General features: G+C 41.0%; 1 protein-coding gene across 3 annotated transcripts in view; it reads right to left on the bottom strand.

Annotated features, from left to right (window-relative positions):
- TENM1 (teneurin transmembrane protein 1) overlaps positions 1-14,422 on the bottom strand; it is a 665,414-nt gene that overhangs the window by 34,530 nt on the left and 616,462 nt on the right. For all 3 annotated transcript variants that reach the window (XM_028135671.2, XM_054717981.1, XM_054717985.1), the window contains 2 exons: positions 6,461-6,827; positions 4,716-5,226 (listed from right to left, as the gene is read on the bottom strand). In XM_028135671.2, the coding sequence (XP_027991472.2) occupies positions 4,716-5,226; positions 6,461-6,827 (878 nt within the window). The remainder of the gene's footprint in view (positions 1-4,715; positions 5,227-6,460; positions 6,828-14,422) is intronic.

The raw sequence follows: 14,422 nt of genomic DNA, 5'->3' as shown, positions 1-14,422 counted from the left end.
CAAAACTGAACTCCCGATCTCCCACCTGGTATAATGTACTCTTTGCATAGTCCCCCCAATCTTGGTAAATGAAAATTCCAACTTCCAGTTATTCAGGCCAAAAAACTTTGAAGATATCTGACCATTCTTTCTCCCATACTCACATCCAATGTCAGATCTATCCTGACAGATCTGTCAAAATATATTTAGGAATTTATAACTTCTTACTGCCTTCACTCCCTGATCTAAGTCACCATCTTATGCCTGGATTATTGCAAATCCTCTCTGCTTCCACCATACAATATGTTTTCAATACAGAATGATTCTTTAAAGATATAAGCCAGATTGTGTCACTCCTTTAGTCAAAACTCTCCAGTGGTTCTACCTCTTACTCAGAATAAAAGTCAAAGTCTTTACAGAGACCTACAAAGCTCTACCTGAAGTAGCCCTGTTACTTCATAGGTTTCATCTTCCTATTACTCTTTACTCCACTCCAGTCACAGTGGCTGCCTTACTATTCCTTGAAAACATCAGGTTTGTTCCTGCTGCAGGGCCTTGACACTTGCTGTTCCCACTGCCTGGAATTTTCTCTCTCTTCCTTCCCCCAGATATCCTCATGGCTCACTCCCTCACCTACAGGTATTTATGTATTGTAGTCCTTCCTTATCCACATGGGACATGTTCCAAGATCCTCAATGGATGCCTGAAACCATAGCCAGTATCAAACCCTTTTTTAATACTGTTTTCCCCCCTATGCATAGTACATACTTATGATAAAGTTTAATTTATAAATTAGGCACAGTAAGAGATTAACAACAATAACTAATAATAAAATAGAACATATAACAATAAACTGTAATAAAAGTTCTGTGAATGTGGTCTCTCTCTGTTCATGTTTTCCAACCACAAATTGAATGGCTTCTCCATCTTAATTAAGCATTTGCCACGCACTGTGGCCATAACTTTTGCAGTTTGAGATACGACAGCAAAACGAGCACAAATTTTTTTTCCTTCTTCACAATTTAATAGATAGAACATTTGTTCTTACCATAGATCTTAGCAACCTCAGCATGCTTTTTCCCCTTTCCTTATTAACTCGAGAACTTTCACCTTTTCACTTAAAGGAAGCAAGTACTTTACAGCTTCTCTTTGGCATATGTGAGTTGCCAGCATCGCTACTCCTGGGCTTTGGGGTCATTATTAAGTAAAATAAGGGTTACTTAAACACAAGCACTGAGATACCCATATCTCGACAGTCAATCTGATAAATGAGTAGGCTACTAAGTGACCAATGGCGAGGAGTGTCTATGGCATGGATATGCTGGACAAAAAGATGATTCATGTCCCAGGTGGGAAGGAGTGGCAGGGCATGAGATTTCATCACACTACTCAGAACAGCACACAATTAAAAATTGTGACTTACTTATGTAATTTTCCATTTAATATTTTCAGACCATGGTTGACCACAGATAACGGAAACTATTGACAGAAAACCAGGGATAAAGGGAACTACTGTACTCAAATGTTACCTTTTTAGTTAGGCTTTCTCTGACTGCCCAACTTGAAATAAAAACCCTTCTGCCCCATATTCTTTTTTCTTTGTTGCCAATCCTCATCCAAGGATAAAGGATATTTTTCCCATTGATTTTTAGGGAGAGTGGAAGGGTGGGAAGAAGTGGGGGTGGGGGAGAGAAAGAGAGGGGGGCAGGGAGAGAGAGTGAGCCATGTGAAAGAGACACATCAATTGATTGCCTCCCGCATGTGCCCTGACTGGGACCGGGGATCAAATCTGCAACCCAGGTACGTGCCCTTGACCAGGAATCGAACCCTCAGCTCTTCAGTGTGCAGGCCCATGCAACACCAGCCAGGGCCTGCCTCATATTCTTAATCTCCCTTACCCTGCTTTATTTTCTCCCTAGAACTTACACCATCTGAAGTTCTGTACATTTCACTTGTCTTTCTCTAGTACAACTTAAGCTCTATGAAGGTAGAGATTTTTATCTGGTTTATTCATGTCTGTATTACAGACACCAGAACAATGCCTGGCACGGGTAGGTGCTCAGGAAATATTTATTGAACAAATAAATGAACCCACAAATGGGTTACTTTGTGTTTTTCCCCTCTAGCTTTATTGAGGTATAATTGACAAATAAAATTATTAATCCTCACTCAAGGATATTTTTTCCCATTGATTTTTAAAAAATGTGTTTTTATTTAGAGATAAAGGGAGAGGGAGAGAGAGATAGAAACATTGATGAGATAGAAACATTAACATTGATGGGCTGCCTCCTGCACGCCCCCTACTGAGTATTGAGCCTGCAACCCTGGGTATGTGACCTAACCGGGAATCGAACAGAGCACCTCTTGGTGCATGGGTCTATGTTCAACCATTGAGCCACACTGGCTTTTCCATTGATTTTTTTAGAGAGAGAGAAACATTGATTTGAGAGAGACACATATATTGGCTGCTTCCCACATGTGCCCCAACTGGGACCAGGGATGGAACCTGTAACCCAGGTAAGTTCCCTTGACCAGGAATCGAACCCGAGACTGTTTGGCATGTGGATCAATGCTCTAACCACTGAAACACTGGCAAGGGCTAAAATGGTATATATTTAAAGTGTATAATGTGATGGTTTGATAAATGAATGAATGACTGATCTGGTTATTTTGAAAACTAGTTGGGACTTAAACCATTTCTTTTTTTTTTAGATTCTTTATTGTTTAAAGTATTACATAGACTATTACATATGTCTCCTTTTTCTCCCATTGACTTCTTTCCGGCCATCCCCATCCCTCAGCACATGCCCTCACCTTCCTAGTGTCTGTGTCCATTGGTTATGCTTACATACATGCATCCTTTGGTTGATCTCTTACCCCCTCTCCTCCCCCCTAGCCATTTCTTATTGCTTGACTAGATTTAACCATTAGGTTTCAAAAATAGTTTGTCTAATTTCAGCTGCAGTGTGATCTCGCATAAATAAATTAAAAAAAGGTATTCTTGCCCTGGCTGGTGTGGCTTAGTTGGTTGGAGCATTGTCCTGTGCACAGAAGGGTTGCTGGTTCGATTCCCAGTCAGGGCACATGCCTAGGTTGGGGGTTTGATCCCTAGTCAGGGCATGTATGGGAGGCAGCCGATGGATGTTTCTCACATCAATGTTTCTTACTCCCTTCTTCCCTCCCTCCCTTCCCCTCTCTCTAGAATCAGTAAAACATGTCCTTGTGTGAGGATTAAAGAAATGATAATAACAACAACAATAAGAATAGTAAAAAAGATAATCTCACTAAAAACTTCATCTTTCTTAAGGTACTTAAAATGAGTCAGACCGTCGGAGTTTGAATGCTGGACATTTGTGAGAATCAGGACAAGTTAACCATTCTGTGCCTCAGTTTCATCATCCATAAAACAGGCATCCTAGAAGCACCTATCCCATGATGTTTTTTGGGGATCATAAAAATAATAGTGTATGTAATTCACCTACCCCAGTACCTGACATATAGTAAAGCTTCAGTGAATAGTGGCTTTTATTACTGTTATTAAGATGTAAGAGAAAAATCTCAAAAAATACAGGAAGACTTGCAACAGAAACAACTGAATACATTTTTCTAAGTGAAACTAAAATAGTTGTCCAGCTCTTTTGTATAAGTGGCAGTTCTTTGGGAAATGAGCCAAAACTTGAAGGCCAATTGTTTTGTCCCTTTCCTGAGGAGGGTTTCCTGGGTCTGGACACATTCTATTCATATTCTTTATATCCTCACAGAATAGTCACGCTTGGAACCCCTTATGCTTAATATCTCCACTGGTCACATTCTTCGCATTAATGCCATTTCAGACCCAGAGGTTCAGATTCCATGGATGATCGTCACTCAGGAAATTGCTTAAAAATGCAGCAGTTCCCTTTGTGGGAAAGATGCTTGCTGAGTGCTGGCAGACTAGCTTTCTAAATGTGTTGACTTGCAAACAAGGTTGTCCATGCTTTAAAAGGCAAGGACAATGGTCTCTATTTCTGTGTCATGACACCTCCTTGTAGCTCGCTGTCAGACACATCTTGTGTTAATGCCTTGTTAAACAAAGTTATCGCAGATCCAGTCTATGAATGCTGACATGTGTCGGGTTATTTGACTAATGCAGGGAAAGGGGGAAGCCCAACCCTGCACAGGAACATTGGCTCCACATTTCACAGAAGTAGCCAATGAAGTGCAGCCTCTCCCATTCTGCACGCACTTGCCTCAACATCATTTCACACCTGCTACCCAGGGTCCACTTCTTATGTTCTAACTTCCCACTTACCTCCCACAGTTGGGCTGGGCTTGGCTAGGTTGGGCACACATTCATTCATTCATTCATTAAACCCCACAGGGATCAAGGAATACTAGTTAAACCACACTGCCTCTTGGTTGCTTTTGAACATTTCTCTAGTTTAGTTATTTAAATAAAATGTTATCTTCTTGTCTAAGCTATGCTGTAAATTTTTTGAGTACATGGACTTCTATATTATTCCTGTTTCCTGCAGTGCCACCCTTGATTCTTCATTTGGTCTATGTTTTTATTATTATGCTCTGCAAAACTGCTCTAGAGAAATGGGTCCAAACCCCAGGAATTGGGTTAAATTTCCTCCCTGACTTTTTGTTTTTTATTGTGTTAGGAGAAACTAGCATGTAACAACCAGCAAGCACTAAACCATTTTCCTACTATAATATGACTTCAAACAAAAACCTGAGAATTAGAAACTTACTCATAAACGGTTGTCCATCCATTTTCATTACTTTTGGTAGCCAGAAGCCCAGTGTTTCCTGGATAGGTCATCAAGGCCAGGTTATAGCCTTGGGCTGATACTCTTTTCAGGACTCCATTGCTGCTTATGGTCAGCCAGTACACCTGCCCGCCAGGCACTACAAGCCAAAGGGGCATCCCGCCTGCATCCCTGCGAATATGCACAGAGTTGCCGTTGCTACTGGTAATGGCGCCCAAGTCACCTTCAGCATTGTAGGTGAAATTATACACATAGTCCCTTGTTATCAAGTTCAAGGTGTGCAGGTGGGTTCCATTGACGGTGAACTGGTAGAGTTCCTGATCAGCAGGTGAAGCAATCTCATAAAGGTTCATGTCATTCAGGTGGGCTTGGTTCCTACTAATGGTTCGAATTCGAACGTTCCCAAGGTCAGCCACATAGAGGGTGCCATCAGGCGACACTGCTAAAGAGGAAGGGGCTTTCATCTTTGCATCTTTGGCATAGCCACCATCACCTGTGGGAGAAAGACCCTGATTTTAATAATTGGCATCATAAGCATTTGTATGAAAAAACAGTATACAGAAATCACTGTGCATCAAGAATAATTTGAAAGGGAACAGTTAGCCAGAATTCTCTGCATGTCCTCCTTGACAAATTTGAAACCCATTATTCAAAATTTTTGAGTCAGTACCAATGAAGATAAACAGTAAGATGTAATTATCTCAGTAACTCCAATTTTGTGAAATCCTCAATCCTGCTGTTCAGTATCTATTGTACTGCAAAATACAAAAAAACAAAACAAAACAAAAAACACACACACACACAAAAAAACAACCCAACAAAAAACAAAAAAAAACAAAACCAAAAAACCCCACAGCAAATAATAACAGCCAACAAAATTTGTCTGGAAATCCATGAGACTTAATGCCTGTCAATGCTTATAGGATCTATCTCAGACCTTTCCAATCCTACTGTGCCTAGAGGACCTTTCTTCAGCTAATTCCCATTGTCACATTTGTCAAAGTACACTAAGTGTGTAAGTGCAACAATGATTCAGAACATCAAATTTGATAACTAGAATAGATATTAGATTTGTCTTGAATTAAAACTATAAATTAGCAAAATAACTATAAAACTGTCCAGGAAAACATTAGAAATATTGATCAAAAGTTATATCGACCAAGTTGCTCTAGAGTTCTCTAGCCCAAGTAAAAGCAAAGGTTAAAAGAGAACCATTTGGGCCTGGATGAGCAATTTATTAGGGCTGCAAGCAGCTTGGAGGGATTTTCACGTCCTAGCAACAAATGTATCTATTGACATTTTGAGGACGGTTTGCTATCTGGAATATCCATCCCATGTTATGGGGGAAAGGCTCTTTTTTTCTTTCTTCTTTTCCCCCTTATTACACTTGTATAATGGTCTTAACTTCTTAGAGTTATCAAGATTTGTATTTACATTAGTCTATCCTCAAACCAGGAAGGTGATATAATTGAGACAAATGACACCTCTATTTAACAGATGAAGTAAGCAAGTAGTAAAAAGATTTTGTGGCTTTCCTGGGGCCACTCAGTGTGTCAACTGCAGAACAATCAGATACTAGGCTATCTGACCCCCAATGCACTGCTTTCTCCACTAGCTCATATTAATGTTCACAAGCAACACTTTGGTTTTCCTTTGGACTTTCCTGATGCATGTTTTTCTTTTGAAAACAGAGAGGGGGAGCTGGTGAATTGCTAAAAAGGTCATACCTGAAAAACAGTCACAGTTGGGATCAATTTTGCAATCACAGTCAGTGGGGGCACCAGCCATGATGGAGATCTCCCCATTGGTGGTAACTTGCTGAATGCGGTTTACTTTCCTCTCGTCGGTTTCGGCTATGAAGAGCAGGCCGCTGTGGGAGACACTGATGGCCCTCGCTGACTCCAAAGTGGAGTGAATTGCCACCTTGCTGACCAAGAAATGATCGATACCTGGCACCTGGCAGTGAATGGGGCGCCCTGCAATGATCCGCACGCGCCTGTTCTCAGAAATTTGCAGCACAATATTGTTATCCAAGACATACAATGAATTGTCCATGGGATTGACTGCAAGGTCTGTTGGCCACTCTAACCGCACCTGCAAAAAGAACAGAACACACACTATTAGGTTATAATACCTTTCCAGGGGCAGTTTTACCTTGGAATAAAACTGGCTTATTGGTTGCTCTTGTCTCAAGAATTTCAGCAATGTTGGTGTTGCCTCCAAAGTTGCAGGAGGATGATTAATTCAATGTTCTATAAAAATATCTATCATTTATACCATTTCAAGCATAATATATATTTTTTGCAATAATTCCAGAAGGGTCCTCTAGAGCAGCGATTTTCAACGTTTTTCATCTTATGGCACACATAAACTAATTACTAAAATTCTGCAGCACACCAAAAATACATTATATATTTTGCCAATCTGACAAAAAGTAGGTATAATTTTGATTGATTTGCAAAAAAATATAATAGTAATTACTTACCCTTTTTGCTCCAAAGTGGCTTTTTAAAAAATCAGGTGCCTATACTTGCATATAAGGATTTCTACCAAGTATTAACCAATCAATCGCAACCTTATTGTGCGACGTGACCATTATATGACCTACATATTTATGGTTCAAGACAGGGCATTCATAGCAGATGGCTACTGTGTTGGCTGTTATCATTTTATCATTTAACACTGTAAGGGAAAAGAGGTTAGTGCCCCTGACTAAATAGTCAGGTACTGCATGTTTTAAAAATCCTTGCAGCACACTGGTTGAAAATTGTTGCTCTAGAGCAGTGTTTTTCAGAGTGAGGTCTCTGGACCAGTAACAACAGCATCACCTAGGAACTCGTTAGAAATGTGAATTCTCAGGTTCCAACTTAGACCTACTGAATCAGAACCTCTGAGTTGGGGGCCCAGCCAGCTGTGTTTTAGCAAGCCTTACAGGTGATTGTAATGCACACAAAGGTTTGAGGACCACTGCTTTAGGGCCTCTGTGTCACAGTCATATGCAAATGTCTCTCACTGTCCTGTAGATGCATGGAAGAGCAAAGTTATAGAGACTTCTAGAAAACAGAATGCTGGAGAAACCATATTTTACTCTAATAGCAACCTTTTGGGACAGGACCTTCCATTGGCATAGACCTAGCATCCATCTTGTGGCATATTCACATACAGCACATCAATTGGTGATTTGGAATTCTAATTGACCTGGTTCACTACATATCTCCCTTTGCTCAGCAAAGAAACAGTTTGATTAGTTCTTTCATTGAATATTTCCTGAGTACTTTCTCTGTGCTAAGCTTTGTGATAGGCTTTGGGGATTCAAAATAACTATAATATTACTGCCCATGTTATGAAGAAGGAGGCAACAGAGAGAGTATGAGAGCACTTCACCCAGACTAGGAGTCAGGAAGCAGGGTATTATCAGAGAAAAAAAAATCCCATGTGCGGACACAGTAAGAGATTGGTCTTCTGCATGCCAAGGAGGAAAGGCCTCAGGAGAAACCAAACCTGTTGACACCTTAGTCTTAAACTTCTAGCCTCCAAAACTGTGAGAAAATAAATTTCTTTTGTTAAAGCCACCCAGTCTGTGGTACTTTGTTAAGGAAGCCCTAGCAAACTAACGCACAAGGAAACGGAGAGATATACATGTCTAGCTTTATTCTGGCTGTGGGAAACTGCTGAAGGGCTTTAAGTGGGAGTGTGCCATAGTCATATTTAGGCACTAGAGGGATCACACTGGCTTCTGTTGAAACTAAAATGGAGGAGGAGGAGAGATGGGAGGCAGGCTGATAATTTAGAGCAGTGGTTCTCAACCTTTCTAATGCCGCGACCCTTAGGTGACCCTGCTAGCAGTTCTCAACCAGTGGGTCGCAACCCACAGGTTGAGACCCGCTGCTGTAGAGCCTAAGACCATCAGAAAACACAGATATTTACATTATGATTCATAACAGTAGCAAAATTACAGTTGTGAAGTAGCAACGAAAATAATTTTATGGTTGGGGCTCACCACACATGAGGAACTGTATTAAAGGGTCGCGGCATTAGAAAGGTTGAGAACCACTGATTTAGAGGCTCCTGCAGTGGTCCAGGTGAGGGATGATACTGGCCTGAACTAGGATGGAGAGAAGTAAATGGATCTGAGACACATTTAGGAGTTAGAAACAAGGATTGATGTGTGTATGTGTACCTTGTACCATGTGGTAGGCATTGGGGATCCACAGACCAACCAAACATGGCTCCACTCTAGTTCCTTTCTGGACACAGGAATTAGCCCAATGCCTGCCCTGACATCTCCTTGATAGCTACTATTTATCACTGGGCACATCTCAGAGAACTGTATTATGTGCCCTCTCACCCCACCACTAACTTATTCTGTACTTTATATCTCATCTCCTAGCCCAGGCAAGAAAAATCTGGGCAGAAAAATCTGTCCCTTTCCTGTTCAAGATAGTAACAGTAATGTAGCTATTCTTTGTGTCTTGAGTGAATGCCCAAGGAAAGCTTTGTTTTTCTTAATGAATCTGAATGTTTGAAAACAAGATACTGATTGTCATTGCATTCTGAGGCACACTATTTCCCTGGATGGAAGAGGCCTTACACTCAGAATCAAGTAGATAAAGGTCAGTCTGAGATAAGGCCCTCCCTCTAATTCTGTCTTTTAATGGAGGACAACTAGTGATACTGTAAAGGAGACAAAGGTTTTGTTTGACCTCCTCTGTAGCACCACTCAGGGCTCTTTGCTCCCTGTCTCTGAGTGTCTCTCCCAGACAACCAGCAACCTCATTCTGTCTCCATGTCTTTGTGTGCCCTCAACCTCCTCATAGGCTGGCCTTCTCTGGTTGGCACCATATGCCTCTGAGCAGCTAGGAATTTGAATGCTAATGGAGTAAAAAGCTGAGCTTGTGTTGTGCATGTTCTACAGAGACTTTCAGACCGAGGCCATTGGATAAGCATTAAACACCAGCTTTAACAGCTCCCAGAACAGTTTGCTTTGATGTGTTCCTCAGCACGTCTGTCTGAGGGCTTTGCACGTCAGTGCCCTGCCACCGCGAGAATGAGCGCCTGCTACTGCGGAGGGCGCGGACTCCTCCTCCACCACGTGACCCCGCTTGGGACCTAGATATACACCATCATGCTTGCACAGAAGCTGTCTGTGGAAATAAGCAGGGGCTGCCTGAGGAAGAGGAAATGTATTTATTTCAGTACAACACTCCTATTTTGATCGAGTCTGAAGTCAATGACCCAGAAAAAACAAAGCCGGCAGAAATGACATTCTAATTATCCCCAGTCTGAAAGCTGAGGCCAGGACAGAGGCCAGGGACAACACACCTGGCAGGAGTCAGAGAAGGACATGTTTCAGACTCTGTTCGCTGCTGTCAAGGCTGCCTCTGAGATAAAGGCTGGTCGTTGGAAGATAATCTGTTAAATTCTCCAACTTGCTCAACTGATTTAAGTCAATACTATTGGTGTCATGTTTATTAGATTTAATATTAGCTCAAAAAATACACCAGCTATTGTGTCTGTTTGTTTTCTTTTCCATCAAATAAGTCACCCTCTGGCAGTTTCCTGTAACTAAAGTGACCTTTGTGCTTCTGAGACACTTTCTCTACCAGCTGCACAGAATCCCTGTAATTCCCATTTGATTTGGCTGGGCAGCTTGTCTATGAAATCCACTCAGATGAAAGATGTGTGGCTACTTAGTAGTCTAGGGTCTGCCTTTTCAGAAACTGGACCTTTTCACCTCTCTCAGGTTGTCAATTCCTTTTATATCCTTCTGTTAAATACTCCCATTTCCAGGTAATTTTTCAAGGAACCGGTGCTTTGGACCCACATAATAGAAACACTATTATTTCCTACCAAGGCATTTCCTTAACACCAGCTAACATGGAATGGAGTCTGTGAGCTGCTGGCAGTCAGAATTAGCATCTATTAGTTGCAGAGACCCAAGATTTATATGCTACTGAGGTGGGGCTGAGAGTAACCCCTGAGGGTTGCTGGCATTTATCCAAGTAGATTCTGTGGAGAAATACACATTTCTGTTTGGGCCATGGGAGCAGAAAGAGATGTAGGTACAACAGTTAAGCTCTGGAAACTCTGCTAGTGACCTAGCCTACAGGCAAACCACTTGGCCTAATTTGTGACCTTGTAAAAATACATTAATTTGTTTGAAATGTCAAAATGTATTTAAACTAAACTAGCATGAAAGGTCACCAGTGTAGCCGCCAGCTGGTGGGCATACCCGTCTCCCAACAACCTGCCCTAAGAAACAACTCTGAGCAGAAAGGAGCTCTCGTTCTGGAAGTCAGGCCTTGACAGCACTATGTCTTCTTCTGCTAATCGAAAATTTGCCTTAAAGGGACTTGACTTGTAGGTCAGCCAGTCCCATGGTTGCTTTAGAGATCTAGCTAATTTTGACCTAAGTAGTAGTTTATAAAGTGGCAGAATCCTAGAGGGAAAAATCCATGTGTAAAAGCGATATCTAAAGATAAGCCCTTGATTAGACTGAAGTAGAAAAATCCCTCAATTATAAACTTAACCCCACAATGGAGACATAGACTATAATTTGTACACTTGGGCTCTCTCTAACAGTCTGAAGGCTGGGTCCTTCCTTAACTAGTATACAGCCCTAGGCAAATGAGGTCTCCTCTAGGAGTCTCTGGTTCTCTCATCTGTAAAAAGGAAAAGAGGCTAATGATAATCTAGCTAACTTCTGAGAGTTACTTTACAGTGGGTTACTCTCCAGTGGGTTAAATGAGATAGTGATGTAAAGTGTTCAGCCCAGTGCCTAAGGGGTGATAAGTGGTATTAACATTAATAACGGCTTCAAAGTCATAGACCTTTAGTTCAAGAAGGAATCTAGTTTAGTTAAATATACAGGGTGTGCCCCCCAAAATGTATACATACTTTAAGAGCTGATAGCTCAAATTTCACTCCTTTTCAGGTTTAACTGATTTGAAATAATGGGTGAAGCCAGACTAAGCTTTGAACAAAGAAAATTTATCCACTAGACTTTTTAATGGGGATACATAAAAGATGAAGTTTACAGTACAAAATTGGCAACAGTTGACGAATTGAGGGTGTACAAATACCAAACTAAATGATTCTTGATGTTTGCGATTCCATTTGCATTATCAGCAGTGCCTGGACCAGAATGGTTATCAGTTTGAAAACAGGTGTTGACAAAAAAATTATTCATTTATGTAGATTCTTTTTAATTTTTGAAAGTGAACTCTATGGTAATAAACACTGACTTTATCATCATTCAAATTGTGTATACATTTTTTGGGATACCCTATAGTTTCCTTTCAGCTCTGTTTCCCACATTAATGTCTTCATGAATTTTGCTTTACCTGTACAATACTCATACTATTGTTGACTTAATATTCTTTAAATTGACCTATTTTAAAAATAAAAATAGTTGCCACCCCTTCCTTTGAACTGTTCCTAATCATTAACATCTATAAAATTACAGGCCCACTCATCTGAGCCTTTAATGAAAGTAACTACTGTTTACTGAGTGCTTCCTACATGTCAAGCTCTTTGCATGGAAAGAAACTATTAATATCCCCACTGTCAGATATGTGTTCTTAGCCTCTATGCTGTCTGATTTCTCACCTAGAAGAGTGAACATATTCCTTCACACTGTCTTCACCAAGTCTGGCCTCCCCTTTACTTTGTTTGAATCAACCTAAAGGGGGTGCTCTCTTTGGCTGAGACGATAAAAACTCATTACCAGTTGAGCAATTTGTCTTTCTCATGGGTTATCTTTCAGTTCAATGCTCTGTGGGTCCTACTGTGTGCCAGGCACTATTATAAAGGTAAATAAAACAGGTTCCTGCCCTCGATTATTTCAAAGTTAAGCCAGATACAGAAACAGGTCATTTCAAAATAATGTGGTTAAATAATATGGCAGACATATGCCCAGGGTGACATAAGAACACAGAGAAAGCGATTTGGAGAAATACTCTTAGAAAAGGAATGTGTAACCTTAATCTTGAAGGAAGAAGCAAAGGTATTGAGAAGAAGCAAGGTGGAAAGATTGATCTCAGTTGAGGGAAAAGTATGAACAAAAGGATAGAAGCATGAAATCTATGGGAGTGAAGGAAGGAACGATGGTCTGGGAAATAAAGTAGGGTGGGTAGTGGTGGCAAATGAAGTTAAAATGTTTTTCAGGGACAAGGTTTAAATTTCTCCAGTGAGGCATTATTGCCATTTGGGGCCAGATGATTCTTTGTTGTGGGGATGTCCTGTGCATGGTAAAATATTAGCAGCGATTCACTGGATGCCAGTAGCATCTGCTCCTGAATTGTGACAACCAAAATTATGTCCAGATATTGCCAAATGTCCCCTGAGGGGCAAAATTGTCTCTTGTTGAGAACCACTGGCCCAAGTCATGGAGGGCTGCTTTACTAAGAACTTTAGATTTAGACTGTGGTGTTGAGGAGTCAGTGAAGGTCTTTAAAGTTGGGGGCTGATATGGTCAGTTTTGTATTTTAGAAAGATCACTTAGGCTGCAGTTTGGGGGGGGCAGGCTGAAGGAAGACCAGCCTGATGATGCAGGAGAACCTATTTACATGTCATCTATTCACCAGTACCTCCATCCATTTAAACAATCTTCCATTCAAGCACCTGACAAACATCTGAGTGCTGATCTGGGTAGACATAGTCCTTGCCTTCATGGTGCTGACAATCTGGAAAACTGCTTCTCATACTTAAAAATTTTTTTTCTTTTGATTTACAGAGCCTTTTGAGAATGTTATGAAGTTATGTACTTTCTCCCTAGACAAAGGCTCAGATGTAGTAGAAGAAAGTTATTAGGGGCTCAGATTCTGGAGTTAAGACTTCCTGGGTTCAAAATTCTATTTATTATTTGCTAGCTTTGCATTCTTGGAGGAAATCAGTTAACCTCTCTGAGCCTCAGTTTCCTCTCTAGAAATTGTGTATAGCAATAATATCTTCTCAAGGGTCAGACCTGCATTACCAAAATTTGTCCACCATCCAGAACTGAAATATCATTGCTGACATGTACACATAAGGAACTGTTTGACATTGAAATTGGGACTCAAAAGAACTGTTGGCCCAGAAAGAAACTCACTACAGACTGATTCATTTGTCTCTCAGCATAACCATTATTGCTTGTCTCATTTTCGGTTCTTATAAGTATATTTCTAGTATCACATGATCTCATTCATCCAGGGGAAATAATGAACAACATAAAGTGATGAACAAAAACAGAGCCGGAGACAGGGAAGCAGTGATCAGACTGTCAAACCTCAGAGGGAAGGTAGGGGAGGGTGGGGGTTAGGGGGAGAGATCAACCAAAGGACTTGTATGTATGCATATAAGCCTAACCAGTGGTCACGGAAAACAGGGGTGTGGGGGCATGCGTGGGGAGGGGTTTGGGATGGGAATGGGGGGATGAAGACAAATATGTGATATCTTAATCAATAAAGAAATAAAAAAATAATATATTCTCAAGAAAAATCTACATACAGCACTTAGCACAGTGCCTGGTACACAGAAAGAGGTCTATAAAGGCTATTTTATTATAATGATTACTAGAGGCCCGGTGCACGAAATTCGTGCACTGGGGAGGGTGTCCCTCAGCCCAGCTTGCACCCTCTCTAATATGGGACCCCTCGGGGGATGTCCAACTGCAGGATTAGGCCCGATCTGGGACTGCTGGCTCCTAACTG

The sequence above is a fragment of the Eptesicus fuscus genome, chromosome 1 (genome assembly GCF_027574615.1).
Source record: "Eptesicus fuscus isolate TK198812 chromosome 1, DD_ASM_mEF_20220401, whole genome shotgun sequence".
NCBI classification, from domain to species: domain Eukaryota; kingdom Metazoa; phylum Chordata; class Mammalia; order Chiroptera; family Vespertilionidae; genus Eptesicus; species Eptesicus fuscus.
This window is presented reverse-complemented; position numbering and strand designations above follow the sequence as displayed.